Raw genomic sequence first — 25239 nt, forward strand, 5'->3', positions numbered from 1 at the left:
GTGCTGAATTTTTATAATTATAGTATCATCATATTATTAGCTGAGTATTATTTTATTATATAGCATATTATGATAAGAGTTATTATTACACTAGTGTCTCAATCTATTTGGAAAGAAAGGCATTCTTGTAATTCGGGAAGGTACTAAGTGTCCAAGTAGCAATCAGTATTCACCGAATTCCCCTTTGATGGGGCTGTTGCTTCTCAATTTTTGCCTTATTTGACAAGGTAAATTAACCCTTTTCATACCAATATGGGAGATCAGTGCTTCAACAAAATCAACAAAATAAACCACGACACAGTTTTACTCCTGTTGTTAACCCCAGCCGGCAACCAAGCACCACTCAGCTGCTTTCTCACTCCCCCCCACCCAGAGGGATGGGGAGGAGGATTGGAAAGGAATGTAAAACTCAAGGGTTGAGATAAGAACAATTTAATCGGTAAAGCAAAAGCCACGCACCCAGCAAAGCAAAGCAAGGAATTCATTCCCCACTTCCCTGGGCAGGCAGGTGTTCGGCCATCCCCAGGGCAGCCGGGCTCCGTCACACGTAACGGTTACTCGGGAAGACAAACACCATAATGCCAAATGTCCCCTCCTTCCCTCTTCTTCCCGCAGTTTATATACTCAGCATTACGTCATATGATATGGAATTCCTCTTTGGCTAGTTCAGGTCACCTGTCCTGGCTGTGTCCCCTCCCAATGTCCCATGCCCCCCCAGCCCTCTGGCTGGCAGGGCCCAAGGAACTGAAAAGTCCTTGATTTAGTATAAACATCACCCAGCAACAACTGAAACCATCAGTGTCATATCAACATTGTTCTCACATCAGAGCCAAAACACAGCACTGCACTAACTACTAAGAAGAGAATTAACTCTATCCCAGCTGAAACCAGGACAAACTGCCCGTAACCCATCGTCTAGCACAGATTCAGGTATTTTGAAGAGTCAATAAAAAGCACTTACCACAGAGATTCCTTCAAAAGCAAATATTGCAGTCCCAAAAAACAGTGGGTATTTCTTCCAGTCAGCCACAGGAGGCAGTTTTCGAGGATCTGCTATACCCTGAAGAACACACAGCAAAACAGTGCTATGTAAAGCACATGAGCTGTTCCTACAATTTTGATTGATGCATTATGCTACAGGAAAGAAAACTCAATACATATGGTGTATACATTGCTATTTACAATCCCTGGTTTCCCTCCCAAATTTGGTACATATTTATAGCCACCTTCCCACTCACCCACAGATCTTTGCACATATATTTATTCTAGGTTCACATTACTGACACTAGAAATTTACATATTTAAAGTATCACACTGGTGTGTATGAATGAGCGTCAGCTAAAACTAAAGGGGAAGCTCACATCTTAAGCTTAATCCTCTGCAAACTTCTCAAGAGTACTGCATTTTCTAATCTGCTTTCATACTGCATAGATTTTCTTCATAATCATAAGGGACAGTAAAAGAAAACCTTTTTAACAGAAGCTGAGTTCCTGCAGAACAATTAATTATTGTCTCCTCCAATCTCTTCTATGTAATTTCTTCTGCCTCCTTGCCCAGCCAATACCTCTCGCTGGCTTTTCTGCCTTCCTCCCCATCCGCTTCCTACTTGTCTCATAACACGTGAAAGCTTTCTCAAATAACAGTGGCACTCACCACTTACCTACATTGTGTGTGCAAGTGATTGTCATCACTTTTCAAAAATCCTAAGAAAGAAAAATGTAGACGTTTCTACATGTGATTTTTTTTTTCAGCCATGTGCTATCCTTGGCTGGGGTAGACTTGATTTTCTTCATAGTAGCTAGCATGAGGCTATGTTTTGGATTCGTGCTGAAAATATGTTGATAATTTAGGGATGTTTTAGCTGTTGCTGAGCAGGGCTGACACAGAGCCAAGGCCCCTTCAGTTTCTCACACCACCTCACTAGCATGTAGGCTGGGGGGGCACAAGGAGCTGGGAGGGAACAGGCGGGACAGCTGACCCCAACCTACCAAAGGGATATCCCATACCGTATGGAATCATGTCCCCCACGTGAATCAGTGGGGACATTTGGAGTGATGGCGTTTGTCTTCCCAAGTCACCATTACGCATGACAGAGCCCGGCTGCCCTGGGGATGGCCGAACCCCTGCCTGCCCGTGGGAAGTGGCAAATTAATTCCTTGGTTTGCTTTGCTTGCGTGCGTGGCTTTTGTTTTACTTAATAAATCGTCTTTTTTCTCAACCACAAGTTTTCTCATTTTTACTTTTCAATTCTCTCCCCATCCATCTTGATGCAGGAGGAGTGAGTGAGCAGCTGCATGTGGCTCAGTTGCTGGCTGGGGTTAAACCACGACAAGCCATCAGTTTAATGTGTTTCATTAGGAAATGCCTCCAAATATGAAAAACAGCAGCAACCCAGAAAACGCAGCAACTATTCAACTTCTCAGGAGATGAAGTTTGCAATAAGTATTCTCTAAAGGGAAAGTCTTCAATTTTTCCTGACTCTACTGGAGAAACATTAGAAATAAACTTTGCTGTTGGAATTGTTCTTCTGTTGCAACAAAAAGATTGACCACAGATTAAAACCTTGCACATTCTGTGTGCAACCCATAAAAATTCATGTATTCTTCCACTCAAGAACCCCAAGTCATTACATTACATATTTTTATTAAGTGCAGCAATATTATCCTTTCTTTCAAAAGTACTTTAAAAGGCTATGTTTAAAATACGTCTCAAGTATTAAGGCATCTCCTTAAATTAAGATGCTTCAATTAAATACAAGATAATTCTGCCTTTCAGAAACTGTCAGTCAGTATGTGTCTATCAGAGACCAACTGCCATATGCAACAAATATAACTTGCCACACTGAAAAAAGAGATAATAAAATTTTTTATACTCACTCTAACAATGTACTGGTAAATGATCACCAGGCTGATAGCCGTGGACAGATTGGCAAGCAATGAAAGCACAGACAGGTTCTTAAGGTCACGAATAAAGACCAGAAGGATTATGAATGGCAGGAAACACAGCATGTATATTCGTAAGTCAGTACTCCTTTTCTCAGAAGAACTGCTGGTGGCACTGACATTTATGGGAGCGTTCTTGTTTTCCAAGAATCCTTCATGGACCTGTAGAAGAAAAAAAAAAAAAAAAAAAGTGTTACACAGTGGTAGCACTGAGTATATGGTCACATCACTATTTTTCTATAGGGAAATTTGTCCTTCTGCTTTATCTGCTAAGTGTCATTTGTCCTTCTGCTTTACCTGCTAAGTGTCGGGTGTTCTGAGATCCCTGTAACTCTCAGTGCAGAGGACAAGACTAGGCACTTTTAGCAAGTGTTTCATCCTTCAGACAAGTGATAAAATCAGGACCTGAAAGCGTCTTTATCACACCACTGACTAAAGAGGAAAGCCACAAGAGCAGTTTAGATCAGATTTCTTTCAGAAAGGGCGAGTTTGGTAAAACAAACCAAATGAAGGCAAGCAAGATGGATCTAGGCCTAAATCTTAAGAGTCTGAATTTTTCTAAGGCAGAGTAAAGGGGTTAGATGACCAACTGCTATTGTACCTGAGTTCAGTGCCCAATAACCTGTGCCTTTGCCATACACATCATAGCAGCATACATACAAAATAATGTTAGAATATGAACTTCCCTGTCTTTCTTCTAATACAAATTATTTCATTTTTCGCTCTTTTACTAAGCAATGTTATCTCAATTTAAAAACCGCTAGCTCGGAGTTGAAAGTCCTGTATCCACAAAATTGACATAAATTAATGCTTATAGATAAACAGTAGTATACAACATGAAAGAGTATTAGGTTTTTTGTATATAACATTACAACAGTTGCCTATGGTGCAGCTCAGAAGACTGAGTTTGGCACTATTCACAGCTCTCATTGCTTCTTTCAGAAAAACGTTAATGTGGCCATAACTGCCAACATTCGTTTTGTGGAAATGCATTCTGTGCTATGTGCACACCACCATCAAAACATCAAGAGCTGGCAATTACCGTGCTTGCTACAAAACAACAACAGTTCAAATCCATTTTTTTTTAATCTTATCATGCCTTTTCCCTAGGAGTGTATCCTTTCCTTTTCCCTTCCATTGCATTTGCCATCTTACAAATCAGCACATGACTGTGCTTAACCTGTTCATGCTGCAGAAAGCCTTGGCCTTGACAACTGTGAAAAGATACCTAGGCAGGGGGGAGGAGGGGCAGTTCCTTATAGCACAAAGACTTAAACACAATTGGGAAATCAGTATATAAAAAAACAACTGAAGACAACACTCTGATTCCTAAGTACTGTCAGACTACCAACTACTTAGCCACAGTCAATACAGAAATTAACTCAGAGGAAGGCTGTATAACCCTATAATCCCAGGAAGTGTGGAAGTATACATACAAGTGTAGCAATTCTTATATGTTATTATCCTTATCACACAGTTCACAGGCACAATCCCAAGACTGATTAATATACGGACAATTCCTTCTATGTGGTTTGTTCTTTAAACTGTCAGTTATCATCTGTGCAAGTGAAATAGTAAGATTATAGATCCTGCCTCAAAAATCCAAACATGTTAAGCTGTTAAAATAAAAGGGGCAAGTATTACCATTACAGCGTAAGTTTTTATGTAGCCATGGCAGTCCTAAGCAAGCACTACAATTGCCAGTACATAATGGCATTTATTTTATTTAATAGGTCACAGTACAACAGGGCTTTTTGGTTTTGTTGTGTGGGTTTTTTTACTTTGAGGAAGAGGACGAAGTGGAGAAAAGAGGACAGGCTGGAGATATGGTAGGCAATCAAGGGACACTGGCACTATGTCATGAGGCAGAGGGAGTCAGCTGATAATCTAAAACCAAGTGTATGTAAACCAAGTCATTCAAATTGGCCAGTACGCCAAAACTCAGAAGTCTAGGAGAAAAAATAATTGCACAATTCACTTCATTTCCATTGTTTCAACCAATCCACAAATTCAACAAAACAGAATTAAGAGTCTTTTCTCTAACAAAAAGCACTAAACAAATTTTATCATTATGACAAAGACAAAAGATACAATTCTGCAACCACATTTTGCAGAAATCTCACTTTAAATGAAAGCAGAGACCACCACTCATTTCAAACACCAACAGTTTCCACCTTGCAAGAATCTTGTCACTTACAAGACATTTAATGTCTGTTATTTTCATTATGATAACATTTTTAGAAAGCTACAAAGATCTAAATACATTTAGAACTGAATTCTAGTGAATTCACGCAGCTGCAGTAACTCCACTTTACCAAGCAGTATGTCAACCACTTAACCAAATTACCTCCCTAATGCCACATGAAGTACAGCTCTCTGTACAAGTTTCCTACTTTCCCACCATGCTTCAAATAGAAACACAGAACACTTTAACAAGTCTCTTGTGTTTACTTACTTGCATCATTTGCAGATAGCCAGAGCTGCTCTGCACACAAGGACTTGTAAGACAGTTTTCTAAGAACTTATAATGTGCTTTGAGCATGTAAGTCCCATTGAAAACATCAGCTATAAAATGTGAAGCCCATGACTTATAAAATTTATATTTTAATTTATTAAAGAAAAGAAACTTTTCAAAGTTTCAGTTCAACTGTTGACTGTCAAGGTGTTTTAATTATGTCCATTACACGCAGGTTTTTGCATTACTAAAATCCTTTGGGGATTAATTTATTGTACACATACATGTACATGTAAGCACGTAACTGTCATTATGGACACAGTTATACTGACATATAAGTGCAGGAGGTCAGTTTATCCCCTTTTGTGGATATATACACCTTTAAATCAACTTCATATCAATAAAGCAGCTTTAATAGCATCAATCAAGGTAGTACCACTTATGGGTTTAGGCAAGGCCACAGGCAATATCCATACTGCAGAGGTGGGTTTTGAGACATGACAGAATAATGATTCTGTACATTGATTCAGAAGACACACACCAGACCACATCCAGCAAAGGTTTATCTTGTGGGAGAGCTAAACAAACAGGCAAGGGTGACTGATGAGTGGAAGAAAGCTGAGTCAGAAAGTAAAATGCAAAAATTATAAAAAGTAATGATTACTGTTCTCCTTCTTAGAGTGGAACAAATGGCTGTGGGAGATGTGACAGTAAGAAGCAGCAGAGGAAACCTCTAATGAAGATGAGATCATAATGATTTGTTCAAGTGCAGGCTAACATTACGGTCACTTTGAAAGTGTTTTACTAGATTTTTTTAAAAAAATTCATCAGATAACACTTAAAATTCTTCTAACAAGTAACAAAATACAAAGCAGCAGGAGTACATTTTGTTGCGGGGTTGGGGTTTTTTTAGACTCTTTCTCAAATGCTGTTTAGCTCAGTGCAAGTTTACTGCTGATTATGTTAGGGTGGACTATGACTCACTATCTGTCTAACCTAGTCTCCTCGATGTTAGAATTAATATAGTCTCAGATTCCTATTCCAGACAACAAATACTTTCAGTCTCCTGTTGCTAGTGCATTACTGCACATGGCAGTCATGCTGGGCCACGAACAGCAGACATTATTATCTAACTGTCTTTTTCCGGAACAAAGCAACATAATCTGAAATATCAATGGAATATCAGCCAACTTAGAAGAATCTTTTCACTTATCCATCCAATGGATCTGTTACTGAAAAAGGCTTACATACATATTCTTTTATGTATGTCACAGAACTCAGTGAACATTGTTCAACTTCCAACCTGAACACACATTATCTGCATTTTGTTCTGTGCTTATCATGACTGCACCTGGGAGTTCCACAAATAATTCCATAAAACACATGTGGAAGTATCATTGTGGTTTTAGAAAGGAAGTACAGAACCACTGAGGTCCCTAGACATAGCGACTACAAAGGCTAATGATGTGCCCAGTTACAAGGTGACTTAATCAGAAGTTACCTCAGTTATTCAAACATTAACTTACATTATGGTGTAATGTCTGTTTTCTTTCCAGGAGTGCTTCACCTAATGTCTCATAGCCCAAGCACAGCATCTACCAACTTCAGATGTATCCAGGAAGATCAAACACTTGTGCAAACCTGGTTACCAGATTCCTTATGTCAGGCAACTCAGGAAACAACTAATGCACAGCTAGTGACAGCAGAAAATTCAGTTCAACTGATGAACATGATACTTAGAAGAACGATCTCAGAAGCAAGAAATGTTTCCTTAGTCTCTTCAACCAAGACCCCTGTTTCCTTGCCTGTACCCCAAAACCTGCTCTTCCTGTTATAGAGTCTATGGACTTCTCAACATCTAGCAGGATCAAAACCTAAGTTTTGGGAGGTTTTTTTACTTTTTTATAAAAACTGGGGAAAAAAAATCTAAATTCTAGTATGGAGCATCCCACTGATGGGTCATCTTCTAAGTGCTAAAGATCTAATAAAGTGCTCCCGGAAAGTCAAAAAATGAAAACATGTTCATGCTGTATCAGCAAACAATGAGAAAAGAACACTTCTCCAGAGAACTCAAATATTCATGAGCAAGCTGATAAATGCCAAGGCTCTACTTAAGGTCTTCTGTTGCTTAATCAGGCAAAGCAAAGTAACTATGGCACAAAAAAGAACCATGCTCCTTCGAGCACAGATTCTTTTTCCTATGCCAGTGTGTTCCTGCCCCAGTATTGCTGCAGCCAACCCCCAAGCTCTTTGTTCCAGTTTCATCATCCTTCTCAGACTCTGGACAACATCACCCATAAGCCCCTTACTGCATCCTGTCAGAGTTAACCAGAACTCTCCACCAACTTAAGCTTCTTTGGTGCCTCAGGAAAATATTCCTTAGGAAAAGCTTCATCTGAAAGTAATGCAGGCAACATTGTTTTAATCCCACAGACACTAATGAGAAAAGATTTAACACCAGAAGTTATACTGCATCAAAACATTTCACAGAACTCGAAAGATGTGAGTCTAAATATTTACTTCATGTACCACTGTGTGTCTAGCTAAATATTCACCTCCAAGTAATCTGGACTGATGAATATTCCATTCATGTGCCAGAACCATTTTAAAATGCTCTGTCACATCTCAGTTTTCTGAAACGGTAAATAAAGTGAAGGAGGAGACTGTGAAATTTGGGTTGATGCTAGTTTTAACTAATATCAAAGCAAAGATCCCAGTGGAAGTTCCCGTTAGTTCCAGCGGGCTTAATTTGCACACACCAACATGCAAACATGATCAGAAGAGTAGGGAGCATAACGCAGAGGTATTGATCAAGTAGTGGTATTAGTAACATTTGTAGTATGTTCTTCTTTGATCTTAGCTCCCCACGCACCCCCCCGTTCCCCCTGGTCACCTTCCCCATCCTTCCACCACCCCAAAACAAGTTCAAGCAGCACCGACCTGTGTGCTTTGGTGCCCTCTAGGGACACATTTCTGCAACAGAAAGCTGCCAGGAAGAAACCACAGACTTCTTCCCCACCCCCACCCCCCCCACCCACCCCACCCCCGCCAGAAGAGAGGGCACAGGGCAAGCTAAACCAAACGCACTTGGAAGTGGAACTTCCGAATTGCTGATGACTAATTTATCCATAGGGTACATGTCACGGGTCTCTGGAGCTACTGCTTTTTCAGTCGTTGCTTTCCTGTAAGATCTTTCAACTTCTCTTCAAGATAGCAGAAACGGCTTTCCTGAAAAGGTTTTAGTTGGTTTCTTGGTTTGGGGTTGGGTTTTTTTCCTCCCAATCTCTACAAAAGCCAAAGTCAGTAAGTGTTCAGTCTCATCTTTTGCTTAAAGTCCAAACACATATATAACAACTGGCAGATTAGACACTTATTTGATAGGAAAGTCTTTAACTTGAATTTACATTACAAACGATGCAAGAAAAATCCCCACTTCAGCAGCACAAGGACATCAGATGTAAAATCGGATTTTTAGGTATTGAGATAGATTGTGACAGTAGGACTGTAGTTTTGAGGTTGTCTTTTTTTTTTTTTTTGTCCCCCCCTCTCTCCCAAGATACAAATTACAGAGTATCCAGCTTCCAAATACACAAATCTGCCTCATCTTGACAGGGTTCTTCACCTATAGAACTTATCTACAAGAGGAGGAAAAAAACATACTATCTTCTATGTACTAACTCCCCAAAGGGACACTCTTCTTCCTAATTAAATTAAGCTATGCCAAGACACCTTTATTCTACCTCGTGCGTAGAGTAAGAGTCCATAGGGATGATTAATACCCAGTAACCTGCCATACCTTATTCCTCACCCACTTCACTAATTACAGCAGCACACATACTTAGACACAGACCCAGATTCTTCCCCATTAGTTTTATGGAAGTGACTAAACATAAGCTTATGATCAGAAAACACAGCAGAGGACTTTGGTAGAGTCCTGGCATCTTAACAAGCCCATGGAGGAGAGCACACCCCAAGTTCAAAGTGCCTGTGGCTCCTGTTTGAGCACCCAACGTGTGCTGACTGACCTCCCTTGGACCACCTGCTCAGACACACAAGCTGCTGACTGCGGTTGCTGAGCACGCAAAGAGGAAGGACCAACAGACATCAGGAACCCATCAACAGAAAAATCTCCACCACTGAGAAAAAGAAGAGCTAGAAGGACTGGAGGATGAGAGACAAAAAGCACGAACTAAAGCAGGAGCAGCTGTCATGAAAGTGACAGGCATGGTTTTGGTTGCTTTTGTCAGCGACCAGTGGTTGTAGGGGAGAAAAGGAGTAGCTGGGTTTCATTGAAATGTTTGGGAGTTGCATGGGAGGTGCATAGGCATTTGTGGGTGTGGGGATCCATTTGAAATTTTTAATTGACTTTTTCACAAATATGGCATGATGAAATATTTGCTTTTTAGACATCCTTAAACTTGCACAGTATTTTTCTAATAATTAATACCCAGTCTATTTAAAAAATCTACAACATACAGAAATGTGTTTCCATATGTTCAACACTACATATTATATGCATAATGGTAGTTACAGTAAAGCACATGAAATGCTACACAAGCCATGCTATTTAATATTTTCATTAATAACACAGATGATGTAGTAAGCAGGGTTTAAACATCTATTCCAGATGGAAAGTGAAAGAATATTGAAGAAAAGGATTAAAAGTCAACCTTGAGAACTGTTAAAAATTAATCCAGTAAGAAAAAAATAAAGGATTCTATAAACAAGCAGAAACCATCCGTACAGAAAGAAAGAACCAGCAGAATTGCCTAGAATGCAGCTCTAAAGGATCAAGAGACCAAAGTGGATCACAAATCAATCACGGATTAGCAATGACATGGTCCTGCAAAATGACCGTTATACTGAAGTGTCATGTCTGAAATATGATCTGTAAGACCTGTGAAATAACCTTTCAGCTCTATTGGTCACAAGTAAAACTTCAACTACAGTAGCATAACCAACTTCAGGGATAAAACTTGGAAAAAAAAAAAAAAAAAGAGAGAAATGTGACCAACTACAGAGCATCCACAGAAAAGCAAGATGAATTATTAGGTTCTGTCATGTCCCCCCTCGATCTAATAAAGGGGAGACATGATAACAATATTCAAAATATAAAAGGCATCCACAAATAGAAAAGAATAAATTACTTTAGCTAGAACATGAAATAAAGGACTTAAAATGCTGATAAATTTTAAGCTTCTACAAAAAAAGAGCTGTCTGACAGATAAGAAAGCATTGGAACTAGCTACTAGGAGGCTGCAGAAATGTCAATGTCAGGCATTTTTAAGAAAAAAAAACGAGGACTGGTTTAGATACAATGGATTATGTGGCAGATAAGACCATTCTAGAAAATGGAAGGGACAAACAGAACTAAAGAAATATTTCAGTGACATGAAAAGGATAAAATATGCCTAGGAGGTCAGGGGGAGGGGGAAAGGAAGCCAGCACAAGGCCTGGCAAAAAAAAAAACCAAAAACAAAAACAAAAAAAGCCACACACCACAAACAATCAGGGACAACTGTCTCCTAGTCCAGTTTCAGCCTTATTTTCTATCATTTCCACAATCAATTGTTTAATTCAACACAGAAATCAGAGTGCAATGAAGCCACAAATACTTGCACAAGATCTGAATTGACTTCACCTTGCACACTACTCCTTATTACCAAAAGCTCTTTTACGGAAACTGTGGTAGAACCCATTCTGTACACCTGTCAACTTCATATTTTACAAGTAGTTCTAGTGGACTTTATCAGGATAGGAAATAAAAAATGAGGAAAAATTAATCTAAACCCATAACTGTTTCCATACAGTAACATTACTCACTTGTTTCACATTTTCTGCCAAGAACACAACATAAACAATACAAAGTCCCAGCTGTGTTATCACCAGGAAAAAGTCAACAACATACCTGAGGAATAAAACACAAATATACATTATACTTAGGATCAAAACAATTAACCCATTTCTACCTAATATGCAATTATTGCTCCTTGTCACAGTATGCTAGACTTAAATGCCACGTTAGTCTTACAAGTGCTGCAATGCAGGTTCCTCTTATGGCAAAACAGGGTGGGGTTTATGTGTTCATTTTTTAAGGTAACATTAAGTAGGCATCAAAGATCCTCAAAAAAAAAAAAAAAAGATGTACTCACATATTTTAAAGTGGCATAAAATTAAATTCAAAGACTTAACAATGTGGTACAAATATAAACAACTGACATACATATTCAATGCACATATAAAATCTGCTGGCATCCGTCAGCCCCCAAGACAGCAGTTTTCCACCAGGACCAGAGATCAAATGTCTCTCATAGTCAAAGTTATGTGAGTTTTAGCAATTCAAGATAGTAAGATGTGAAAATGTTTGTTAAGTGAGCCTATATCAGTGTATCCAGATACAGCTTCTGAATGTGTATCTCACTGAAAAAACACTCTAACCTATGGTTCAGATTGTTTTTGAAAAATCTTACAGAGAGTATCTTCAGGCCACTGTTGTGTAACAAAACTCTTTGCTAGAGTCAGGCATACAGCAGAGATCTGCTTCAGAGAACGGATCTGCTGCAGCACAGTGTCTCTGGAAATCAAATTACCACTTGTGGCTTGTAACACTTTGGTGCATTACAGAATTATCGTTTTATTTCATTACAAACTACTTTTCCCTCTAACTGAGCCCTACTCCGTTCCTATGAAGTCATCACAAAAGATCTCAAAAGACTAGCTCACCTTTTCCTTATTTCAAACAAAGTAATTGCCAAAACACATGATGCAAGCAAGATGCTGCATCTTTGAAAATAACAGGACCAAAAAATATTCTTCCTCAAGTGTGGAAAACAACCACTTTAACATTGAACAACACGTCTCAGTTTCTGAGTTTCACTACTGTGCAGTCATACAATAAACTCCATAAACAGCTATACAGCAACAAATGCAAAGAAAAAATAGTGGCCTTTTTTAAAAAAGGAATTAAGACTTTAAGAGAGACAACAAGTTATTAATGTCCACATATCCTTATTGTGAAATATAGTAAATACTTCTCCATTATTTGTATGCTATATTTAAACAGGAATCAAATACTTTCTTTGCCTCCTCTCAGAATAAACATATTGAAGTAATTAACATCTGCAGCGTCAATCTATTTAAAGAGTGAACTGTGATGCAGAGAAATGTGCTTATGGCAAAACAGAATGAAAACTTAAATTACTGCACTACATTAAGCAATACAAAACGCATTTCTGGTTTTACCACATCTCTTCCCACATTACTAAACAGAATTCTTTCCTTCACAGCTCTCGTAGACCTGAAAATTGAAATGCCTAACAGAGAGAGACATTCCGCAAATCCTCCCATGTCACTGCTACTAGCTGGCTGCAGGAAAGAACAAATAACACTGCATCAGAGTATTTCAGGCATGGAGAACACATTCATCATGTAGGTAGCATCTTAGTGAAAAGGAAATCTCCTAACCATTCCAGGTGTAGCCATTATTTTTTAATAACAAATTTATTAAATTAAATTCTAATGCAAATTTACCGTCCCCAAGAAGCTCGTTTCTGAAGAGCAGTCACGGGCCCCACCTCCATGGCGTAACTAACTGTATCGCTATACCCCAGCGAGGATTTTTTCATCCTGAAATTGAAGAGTGAAGAAAGAACGGAGTTACCAGAAACTATGAGAGCCTAGATCCCCGCATTGAAAACGCTGGTGGCCTCCCAGGATTATAGTAAGTAATCATCTCTGGCACCATTGTGCAGCTGCTGAATTTTAGAGGTATGGTTTGGGCTTCTTTCCCCAGGAAGGGCTATTCAGCACTCTGCAAGCATGTCAACCACGATGTGGCTTCCCCCTAGTTCAACAGTACTAAATCAGTTTCTTACAAAACAAGTTTCTTGGTCACAAGTTTCTAATCCAAGATCAGGTTCTTATAATATCTTAAGTAATCTCAAATCTACAAGTCACAAAGAACTTCAACAGGATTCAACAGATCTTCCTGGACAAGCAGTCAATCAAATTGTTTCAGTGATGTTAATTTTATATACATCTTAAAAGGCCATTCAAGACTACAAAGGAAAAAGCAAAGACTTCAGGAATGACAGGATGCCTTCACAGTACAATATCACATTAAACTGATAGACAGTTTTTCCAGCTACAGGGACATGAACTGTTTTGTGTTTCTACTCAGTTCAAAAACTTCATTGCACTTTTTAAATACAAGACATTCCCACTGCTTCTCTTTACCACCTGACAGTAAGATAAAAGTGTTCAATAAAAGTCACTGTTAATCAAAATACTCTATCAGTCAAACTGAGTAACTGCTTCCCCCTGGTATTGTACATCTCACTTGGAGGAGTATCTAGTGTTCATCTGCTCACTGCCATCACTTTAACACATTCCTTCAGCACTACAATTTTGAAGAATCAAGTTGTCACAATCCAAAGAGACCGAGCTCACATATAATCATGAAAGTATTCACAGCATTTCTCAGTTTATCTTTTACTCTTATAAAGAATTCAAAACCTGGGTATTTATAAATTGGACACTTTTCAAAACAATGAGAATTCAAAAGCAATGAAGAAAGCTATTAAGATAAAGACGGACTAACAGACTGAAGCTAAGCAATTAAAACTGCAATGAGAAAGACTTGGTTAGCTGTCAGCAGAGACAAGGACCAGGATACTGGGCAACACAAGTTAAAACAACTTCATTTTGTGTATAAGCAGAGAACAAATAATTTTTCAATGTATTAAAACAGTATTGCACAAAGCATAGCTATCATTTATAGTTGCACAATAAGAATTTGAGTGTTGTTTCTTTCAAGTACAAGGTTCTGAACTGAAGAGAAGAAACTGCTACAGCATCAAGACATTCATTAAGCCAAAAATCAAAATAGAAAAACAAAAAAATAATACTCAAACTCAGCAACAGAATGAATAGCTCCACATTTACCTCTGACATAGACAGTGGCTGCAACGTACCAAGATGTGCATACAATGAACAGATACAACTCCTATGAACACAAGGCTGATTGGTCCAATCTGGTATAGAGAAAAAATAAAAGAAAAAGAAAAAGGACACAGGAGATAAACAGAATTTTTCATGAAAATATCCTGAGGGAAAATCTGTACATGCAAAAATTTCACACTGCAACAAATAAATTAATAATTTTAAAATTTACACATCTGGATTCCTTTCCCCTCAGAGGATTTGCTGCTGAGTTTTATGGCGTTCCCTACTTTTAGTTCACTACTTGACAGAAGGTTACTCCAGGGCGATCAAGCCATATATACCAAATCAGCATAAACAACTTCACTCCTCTAACAGCTTAAGATATTGTCAAAAAAAATTGTCAAGAGAGAAGACTGCACATACTGCACAATTCAAAACAGTGGTTTGAACCATTTTAAAGTGGCAACAACAATGAAAGTTTCTTTCCCTTACATTAATAAGACTTGATCTGCAGTATATTAAAAAAAAAAAAAAACCAAACCCAAAACACAGCACTGATAACTTCTACTACAGAAGTTCTAGATAATTTTCAAATTAAATAATTTGTTTCAGGGTAGAGCTCTGACCAAAAGTTTTCACAGAAGGTACTTGCTTTTGTAAGGTGAAAAATTCACCTGATTAAATTTACCTTGCCTTAGGAAATGCATTGTTTGCTGCCTGGTATAAACAAGCTGTGCTACACCCTGTTTCTGCAGAAACACAAGATTGATTTAGCAAGCTGATGCTGCATCCTAGGACAAACAGCCTGGCTCTAGAGAAGTCTGGGCAAAGATAAGACAACCCCATAATAACAATTCCCATGAGACATCATAGGAGTCAGAGTGAATAAAAATCTTTTTTTTCTGACAAAGTGTTTGGGTTTGCCAGACTAAAACACTTTGGCTAAGGAAAAATATAACACATGCTAAAAAGTCTTCAGGCTGAAGTAGTAACAAAAAAAAAAAAAAAATCTCCATCTTCAGTACTAACTAAAGAGGAAAGAAGGGAACATGACTGTTGAAGTTGGTAGTGACAAACAAAAAAAGTATCAAGACACTATTTTTTCAGGCCAGGCACATATCTGTAGATCTTTCTAGATAATTTTTCTAATCTGTGAAAAATAACTGAATTCTTACCACAATGCCAGCATTTTTTAGTGCAAGAGGAAGACCAAGAAGCCCAGTTCCAATGTTTCCCTTGAGGAGGTGTGTAAGTGTTTGTATAAACCTGAGGATAAAAAAAAGAAAAGAGTCACATTGGGGGGGGGGGGCAGCAATCAAAAAAAAAAAAAAAAGGGCAAAAAAAGCCACACCCTCTGTCATTTCCTGATAAAAGGGATAAATTGTGAGCTTCAACTACTTTGAAGTGGTCCAGCTACTTTAAAGAATGTCCAGCACATTCAAATGATGTTCTTATCTTTACATGCAAGCTCATTCAAATACTACATCCAAGTTATATCTTCAGTTCCTTCCTCCAGCTTGTGAAAGGTTATTTTCTGTGCAATTTTCTTGTCCTCTTGCCTCAGAGTCAAAATCACCAAATTTCATCAATGCTATTTTAGAAACAGTAACATTCAAAACAATTACCAGAAAACACAGGTCTGACAGCCAGAGCTTTATCAAAAAAAACAAAAACACCAAAAAAAAAACCAAACCCAAACCTTTGCAAGTTCTTCTAACTAAACTTTAACAGATCACTTCCAAAGGCATGTGAAGTTGATTTTATTTTTTCATAAAGAAATCAGAACCTATTTTGAACAGTGACCCAATCACTTCACAAATGAGCACCCTGGAATATTTTATGACCAGTACATTGTTAGCTTCCAAAGAACAGACAACCTACGCAATGTGGGCTGTTTTTTGCCAGAACCATGTGAAGTCCTGATGTATAACCACAAAATTGTACTGCAGGTGCAAGAAAACCCCCTAAGAGTTCTACTCATGAGAAACAAGTCAGAGGCAACAAATTTTAACAAGCTAATACTTAAGAGTAATACATACGTAATGCCTTCTTCATTAACAAGCTGGTAATGCTTCTCAACTGGCAGGAAATTGTTTTCATGCTCTTCATCTGAGATGCCATCTGAATTTTGTTCATCAATTAAAGGCTTCATTACTTCCATGTCTGTACAACAGAGTTAGCACCACATTACCATTAGAAACATACTTTAGAAGTTTATGAAGTAGAAACACGATGAAAACTTCCCATGCCATAAGGTTTACATGTGCTCCTAACTATAAATCTGACTCAGGCAGATAGATAACACACAGCACAAGTTCCCACAGGAAAGTCTCTCTATAAATGAAGTGGCACACCATCTCATTATCCATATCATTATTATTATTATGGGAAAACACTACACTTTTTCATTAAGAAAAACAACTCTTTATCATCAAAATGTTGATGGTTTAGATCATTTTGCAAGTTAATACAACAAAGCACAACAGAAAAGTCATCCATTGTTCCAAAAAGATGAGATTCATCTTACTCACCATTAGCTACTGCAAAACTAAGCATTTAGTCTACTCTAATCAGGGCTGAGCAAGGGCACTCCCCAGAGTCATCCATCCCAAAATGGACAGGTAAGACAGGTACCACAGAAGATGTCCCCAGTCAGTGGGGACAGTGGGAGAACCAACATAAAGAAATTAGGCTGCATGCTTTGAAAGCTGCAATTTCATGAACGTTTTAAAGTAGCATGAACTGCCACCACAGCCAACAAATGCAATTCCACTGCCCTGCTAAATAACAGCGCCAAGCAACAGCAAGCAGCCAGCAGTGAATAAAAGTGCCTTTCAGGCAAAACGAACAGCTTATGCCAGTTTAATGTTGGTCAAATTATAACCATTTTTAAAATTATTACAGTTAAGCAAAACAAATTCTGCCAAGAGAAAAAAGATTATTCACCTTTCACTTGCCTACCACAGTATCCATTCAAAAAATATACTGGATAAGTGTCAACTGTCATCAATTTCACCAAAAAAAGAAATCCCTACAAATCTAACATTTTCTATTTAAAAAAAAATAAAGTATTACTGAGTATTTCTAAGCAAGCAAGAGCACACCTTACGGAATTAAGGCATTATTTAGGGAACTCTGAAAACACTGAAGAATACCACAAAAGATATTGGGTGCATTAAAGCATGCTTCACAGTTCAGCAAGCAAAAATATTTTATAGTTTGAATGACCATTAAATAACTTAACCGGACTAATCTTATATATTTTGTAAGGAAAATAGAGATGCTAACTGAATAGCTGTGAAATCTGTAACGCCAGGGAAACAGGAAATACATTTAACAGAAGGTACGGTCAACTGACATCTTTAAAGTCCATAGCTATGAACCTGCCAAATACGGGTTTTATTTGGGGGAGTTATTATGGTCAATCTGATCAAAATTTGTACTTCCTGTGGAAAGATACACACACAGAACCAGACAGGAAATACCGAAGACGGAAAAACCAGCCAGTGTACCGGGGCTGCGTGCCCGGGCGTCGGTGCCGCGGGCAGCTCCCCCCGGCCGGCAGAGCCGCTGCCCCCCGGCTCCAGGCCGGGCCCGCCGCTGGCCGAGGCCGAGCCCCGCAGCCGCGGGGGCAGCGCCGCGGGGAGAAGGGGCTGAGAAGGGGAAAAACCCCCGCGGGGGGGAACAGCGGCGGCAGCGAGGGGGGCCGGGAGGGGCGAGCAGCAGCCCCGCAGCCCCCCGGGGCAGGGCCGGGCAGATTTCAGCCGACCCCAGCCCCGTTCCTCAGCGCAGCGGTGGGAGCAGAGGTGCCGGCAGTGAAGCTGAGCCTGGGAAGAAGGGAGGGGTGGGGGGAAGGCGCTTTTTAGATTTGGGGTTATTTCTCATTATCTTACTCTGTTTAATTGGCAATAAGTTAATTTATCTCCCCCAAGTCGTGTCTGTTTTACCCATGACAGTAACTGGTGAGCAATCACTCTGTCCTTATCTTCACCCAAGAGCTTTCCTTGTATCCCACTCCCCACCCAGCCGAGGGGACAGAACAGCTTTGGGGGGGGCACCTGGCCACCAGCCAGAGTCAACCCACAACAGCCATTCAACAACTCGTTAAGGTTCTTATGAAACCCTGAAGCTGTCTGACCCATCAGCAGGGCACTGTAGACAATCCCAAGCAAGAGGAGTTTCCACAGAAGAACTGCAGAACAAGTGTAATACATACTATAAAGCAGAAGGCAGCTTATCCAGGTTACTGAAATTAAAAGCATATAGCTCAAACTCTCCTGAAAACAGCAAAGGGTCATCTGAATTTGCTGTCAATGAAGTTGAAAGCCAGTAATGAAAGCACTTGTCAGAAGCAAGAATGCCCAGCGGAGAGCAAAAACAGAGGTCAGAGACTCAGTCATAAAGTACACTGTAAAGCACGTTCATACTCAGTGATATTCTAATTATACAAGTCAAGACTGAGTCATCTGTCACTGCATGGCATATAGTCCATGAATTGATCAAAAGTAGGGTCAGCAAAGAAGTTCCCTCCCGCTACACCCACAGCACTGTGCTGACTAGTTCTCGAGGATGCTACAACCCCCCTCTCCCAGCTCTGAGCCACTGCTGAGATCATTCCACGCTCACCAAGACCTGCATACCCTAGTACTGGAGTAAAAAAGTCTGTCCTCAGAGGGGGCAGAGGAAGCCAAGTGCCGATGCTGGAAGTTTTACCCAGTGGGCAAGTGATAAGGCTCATTTTCATTTTTTCAAAATATTGAGTCTAACGATCTGAAGTGTTGTCACTAGGAACAAGCAAAACTACAAGTGTGCAAAGTCTGTGATCACATGAGATTCAACAACATAGGAAATAAACCATCGTTAAATTACTTTTCCAGTTTTGTAGGATGCTGTTTGTAATGCTAAACAATAATGACAACATGCAGCAATAAGGTTCCTATTTAGCAGCGTGATGGGATTGACACAACTCTTAGGACAAACAGCACTGGTGACCATCCACAACAGACGTCAAGAGAGAAAAGTGAATTTCTCTTCCTCCATTCCAGCCTGCTACCGACTCGTTAGGTATACACATACTTCCACACTGTTTACCAGGCAACCACATCACACTCAAGACTCTTGAATTTTATAGAAATCCCATTTTACTTTCCATCCAGCTTCCCAACCCTTCTTCTGATTGCAAAGGTAGTCCTCTAGGAATGGATTAGACATACTCAAGCATTTCCCTCATTTCTGAATAGGAATTTTTCTAAAACAAGCTATTCTTTCCCTCCTAAATTCTTCTGCCCACATCAAAAGCCATCTAGACATGTAGGGGTTATTGTTATCGCTATCCAAGCTCTCATAATTACTTAGCTTGTCATGTCTAGAACTGCTAAGCAACTATGGAAACATAAGAAAACAGCCTCTGCCCTGAAGAGTTTGCAATCTAATCCTCCTCAGTTCACCGTGTTAAGTTTTTTTTAAGTTGGGGGTTTTTTTAAACATTTGTCATTTCTAACTTTTCCTGTGAAGTAGTTTTGTAGCTTACTGAAGGACTGCTTCAAAGCAAGCTGTCCCTAAGTAAGATTGCTTTTGAGTGGTTTTATGGGTTTTGTTTATTCTGTAATCTATGTAAATACCAGTCCTGATTGCTTCAGCAAACTCCAAACACACATGTGAAACACCGTACCAAAGAAGCCCAAAGCAAAATACACATACTTACAATAACTGGTAGGTTTCATTCACATCTTCAAACCAACAAACAAAAATTTAAAGCACCACAGAACAAGATTTCAGTATCAAAACCTTCAACAGAGAAATTTTAGAGATATTCAGAGAACTTTCAAAGAAGTTCACATACAAGTCTATTTTTCCTAGTTATTGGTATTCCATCAGACACTGTCAAAGAACTTCGTCACCAAAGAACAGCACAATCAGACTGGCAAAACACACTGATTTTTTCTGGGTTCTACTCTGGCAGGAAAATAAACTAGTAGCTATTTAGAAACTAATGCATAGCATCTATGTAAATTCTACGTTACATCATTAAAAAAAAGTTTTCTTCTCTGTGTAAATTAGAGATACACAAAATCTAGTTCTTATTTTTGTTCTATTTATTTTGTAACAGTAGAGTGGAAAACATTTACTATACTCTTACTACACTCTTGACCAAGATGACCTGAACATGCATAAATTCGTCCTCATGGAGTGTACTTTAATCTGGAACTTGTCTTCCTTACTTTCAGGATCTTCAGTTTCATCACCCATTGTCACCGCAGCAAGGCTGCCATCCACCATCTTCCATACTCGTGAGCAGCAGAACCAGGAACACATTTTCCCTAGCTGGCTCATTGAGCACTTGCATGAAAGAAATCATCCTACAAGCACTCCAAAAAAATCCTCTATTCCTTAGGCCCTAACATATGGCATCCCTGGGAGGAATTAGGTGGTAAAAGTCCCCCATGACAACCAGGACCTGTGCACAGAAGGCTTCTTCCAGTTGTTTCATCCACCTCTTCCTCCTGACTTGGTGGTCTGTAGCAGACACTCACCATTCCATTGCCCTGGTTAGCTTTACCTCTGATCTTGAGCCATAAGCTCATTTGTCCCACACAACAGCTGACTGATTATGACAAAAAGCAAAGCATTTCTGGATGTAAGAATTAATGGAACAGAATGAAGATACATGCAGGTCAGACAATGCATACTGTCCCATTTTCCTTAAATTCACTGTTACTTGTCATGGAAGACCATGATAACCAGGATGACAGATAACCCAAGAAATGGAGGAGATGCTGTCTTTCCAGACTGAACCATCACTCAGAGAGAAGCCAGCTTCTTCACCTATGAGACTGAATGTCTGACCATCACCCCTTTTCTTCATTTCTTCCTCATTTGACTTACATCCCGATCTTCGTTCAGGACCGAGACAACGGCATTAGTGAAAGCATAAGCATTCTCAAAGAGGCAGGAAGAAAGCTCACACTAAAAGATTTACACCAGCAATCCACTCCAAAAAGCCAGCCTCTCCTCCAACCGATGAGCCTGTTCCTGCCTCTCCAGCCTTCATACCATACACACTGTCTTGAATATTTCACTACTTCCAAGACATTAATTCTTGTGGGGGAAAAAAATCCTTTGCCATCTGAAATACCAGTAACCACTGTGCTTTACAGGGACACCTCCTGGAGAAACAGCAGGACACTTGGGTAGTAGACTACTACTCTGCTTGCTACTGGTAATAGTAAATTTGAGTTTTAAGGAGATACCTACATGAGCATGATGCAGCTTTTAGGAAGTATATTTCACACAGAATTTTCACCACACAATTTACTCCTAACATTGCACCCAACCACGTGACCCACTATACTGACCCAAAAGAAAGATAACCAGCTTTGCCACCAGAAGGGGTCCTACGCAAAGTTTTCTTTCGGTCCATACCTGTAGTCAATATAAACCTTAAAAGGTTTATGGCCTTTAAAGATCATCTAGTTCCAAGCCCCCTGCCACAGGCAGGGACCTTCCACCAGCCCAGGTTGCTCCCAGCCCCGTCCAGCCTGGCCTTGAGCCCTGCCAGGGATGGGGCACCCACAGCTGCTCTGGGCAGCCTGGGCCAGTGTCTCACCACCCTCACAGTGAAGAATTTCTTCCTAATATCTGATCTAAATCTACCTTCTTTCAGTTTAAAGTCATTCCCACTTCTCCTCTCACTACAGGCCCTGGCAAAAAGTCTCTCTCCATCCTTCTTAGAAGCCCCCTTGAAGTACTGAAAGGCCACAATGAGACCTCCCTGGAGCCTTCTCTTCTCCAGGCTGCACAACCCCAACTCGCTCAGCCTGGCTTTATAGGAGAGGTGCTCCAGCCTCTGGCCATTTTCAGGGCCCACCTCTGGACTTGTGTTGGGGACCCCAGCGCTGGATGCAGTACTCCAGGTGGGTACTATCTCATGAAATCTGAACAGAGGAAATCCACATATGGTGCAATTTTATGCCACTTCCTAAGCTAACAACAGTATCGTAATAGTCCTTTTTTAAAATTCACAGGAGGAGAGACTTTGCATTTCCAATCATATACTGCTGGAACACAGTGAGTAAAAGTAACCCTCCATAAGAAAAACTATTGCGATGCATGAGTTGCATACGCTAACCTTTACTGGGCTTGGATTTTTGTGATGGAATATTTTGTCCTCATGCTGTTTCTTGAGCTTTCACTTAAATGATTTCCCATATAAATGATCTTCAAGCACACACAACCTTTTACAACAGGTTCCTCTTTTTCATCTTTTCACTCTCTGCTAGATCCACTAAATTATCTCCAATTCGAAATCACACATAAAATACTTATGGTTCGATTATTTTCACCCTTGTGCATTTACCTCCATGACATTACATTCCTTCTCAGTCTCGTAACTATTCATTTTTTCTGCATAAAGTACAAATGTCTATTAAAATCTTCTTTGTAACTTCTCCTTACGCCTTTTGGTTCTTGTACTTGAACTTTTGTCCAGCCAGTCTGCCATCTCACGATTCATTGACAAGATTCAGGAAGAGCCATAAAACTGCCAAAAATCGGAGTGGAGCTCTCTGAACTACAGCACAGCACACAACCTCACAACTGAGAAAAACAACTGTCAGCAGGTGCACTCAGCGTATTTTCTTATTCCAACTTCAGACCACTTCAAGCATAGTTGTGCTCCTTCTTCACCACAAGGTGTTCCACACTACACCATCATCTTAACCAGAAAGGAAGGCAACAGGGATTTTAATATATCCCCACTTTTTTATCCAAGTGGCTTAAGCTAAGTACCTGACCATCCTTCCAGGGAAAAAATGGTGTGCAAATACATTTATCACGGTGGTTTGAATATTTATTTCCAAGTCCTAGGGAGGTATAAGCTACATATTTTTTTAGTTATGTTTCCCCACACTATTCTGCTATTTTATTAGTGTCACTTACGCAATAGAACATCTCAGTTTCATACTCAATTGCCTTCCCAGCTGAAAGCCATGAGCTACCACTGGTAAGGACAGAAAGGCAATGTATCATAAAAACTATTCACTCTGAAGACCACATTAAAGTTTTATTTACAAAGTGGCTCAATGTACAAGGCAACACATTTCATAGAAAACTTGAGTCCCAATACGATGGAACCTCCTATTTGGAAGGAGTAGCTGCTATTCTGTAGTCACTATATGCAAGAACTGAACATTTTCTGCACCCATTACGACCTTCTACAACACACTACAGTTACCTACATTCTGCTTTCATTACACATCATGCTAACCTGTCCATCATCATTGGTCTACAGGTTGATATGAACGGAGACTTGAATGTCAGTAAGGGTTACTAGGATAGCAGGATCTTGGGATTTTTTAAACTATGCTTCTTTCAAACACAGCTAAGTGGAAGAAGCCAGACAACATTCACATGTCAAGCCAATTAAGTGTCAAAACAATGTTTTTAGAGGGAATTTCCTTATGTGAAGAATATAGTACCAGCTGTTCCAGAGAGTAGGGAGGACTTCACCTTACTTAAACATTGAAAATGGGTCTACTTGGCCACAGAGAAAGAAAGTGCCACTAAAAAACTTTTTAAAGCTGAATTCAATTAAAATAAACATTTGAATATGTTTATTTTTACAGATACAATCTTTGCCAACCTTCACTGCAAAGTATTTGCATTGTGTAACTGATTTTACTGCTATTAGTTTACCACACTGCTGTACTTCTAAAATGCTGATCAAACCGATAATCCTCAAAAGAAAAAAAAGTTAATTTAATATATCTCAAAAATACAACCAGGCCTTCCAAAGCTCCAAGATCACTGCCATCCGCTTTTCCCTGAGGTGGTAGCTGATCACAACAGCACCAAAATTGCACACAACTGGAGCACAGTAGGAGGCTTAGTTAATTATGTTCTATGACTGGCCTTTTCTACCAGATGAGAGGCATTTATTTTAACTGTTATGATGTAGACAATTATTTGTCTGAGTATATGCCTGGAAAAAAAGAAATTATTTTAATAAAAAAACAAGATTCAAAGCAACAAATTTTAATTTAATGTAGACAGCAATAAAGAAAAACATTACTATTGTAATATCTTACCCCATACAACACAAATTAATGTTTTATGTAATTTATGTATATAGGTCATAGTAAGTCTTGAGAAGTTCTGTGTACCGCTACAGACTAAATCTCTTGCCTCTAAAATATATTTGCAGGTCAGCAGAAAAACCAGTAGAAATCCAAGACTACTTCTGAAGAAATTGAATACAGAGTGAAAGAACGTTATTTTAGACCAAGCACCCAGTGGAACTCTACGCCTGTAAAACTCCACAGAACAATATAACCCTTTCAAATCTACATCAAATTATGTACATTTTTTGTCTTGTGGGACCAGTACATAACCATGATAACAGTACCTTTTAACGTCTTCAACCATCCTTTAGCGTACCAGTCCTGGGCAACAGGAGTAGATTAGATTGACTGTTCACCCATGTTCTTAGAAATAGCTTAAATTCGATCTCAGAATATCCACTTCCTATCTGTACACCCAGGCTGGCAGTTTGCTGGTCCTATTCTAACATAATAGCTCATGTGAAAATAAATTCCATAAAAGAGTTTTAAAACACAGGTAATAGCAATCAGCACCAACTCATATTGCGATAACTACGCTTACTACAGGTTCCCCTGAAATACTGTATTACATCAAATACTCAGCAATGCTGTAAGGTCTCTATTCTAGCCACATAAATGCCCCTGAATTGCCTCTATTCCCCATCATTCCTCCCTTATCCCATGACTGGTGTATAGCTTTGGCCTAAAACGTGGATCCATTAACAGTAATGGTACTAAGACACAGCACGAGGTTTGGATCATGCGCCTTTCTAAGCGTGGGTTTTCATTTGATAATCCATCT

At 39.4% G+C, this 25239-nt stretch overlaps 1 protein-coding gene across 4 annotated transcripts in view; it reads right to left on the reverse strand.

Annotated features, from left to right (window-relative positions):
* The window catches only part of SLC36A4 (solute carrier family 36 member 4), a 108491-nt gene that overhangs the window by 78679 nt on the left and 4573 nt on the right, over positions 1 to 25239 (reverse strand). For all 4 annotated transcript variants that reach the window (XM_037377294.1, XM_037377297.1, XM_037377296.1 and 1 more), the window contains exons 2-8: positions 16380 to 16503; positions 15516 to 15606; positions 14341 to 14429; positions 12928 to 13023; positions 11221 to 11305; positions 2877 to 3104; positions 962 to 1060 (exon numbers count right to left, since the gene is read on the reverse strand). In XM_037377294.1, coding sequence (XP_037233191.1) covers positions 962 to 1060; positions 2877 to 3104; positions 11221 to 11305; positions 12928 to 13023; positions 14341 to 14429; positions 15516 to 15606; positions 16380 to 16503 — 812 coding nt within the window. The remainder of the gene's footprint in view (positions 1 to 961; positions 1061 to 2876; positions 3105 to 11220; positions 11306 to 12927; positions 13024 to 14340; positions 14430 to 15515; positions 15607 to 16379; positions 16504 to 25239) is intronic.

Source organism: Falco rusticolus, chromosome 2 (assembly GCF_015220075.1).
Source record: "Falco rusticolus isolate bFalRus1 chromosome 2, bFalRus1.pri, whole genome shotgun sequence".
In the NCBI taxonomy this organism is placed as follows: Eukaryota; Metazoa; Chordata; class Aves; order Falconiformes; family Falconidae; genus Falco; species Falco rusticolus.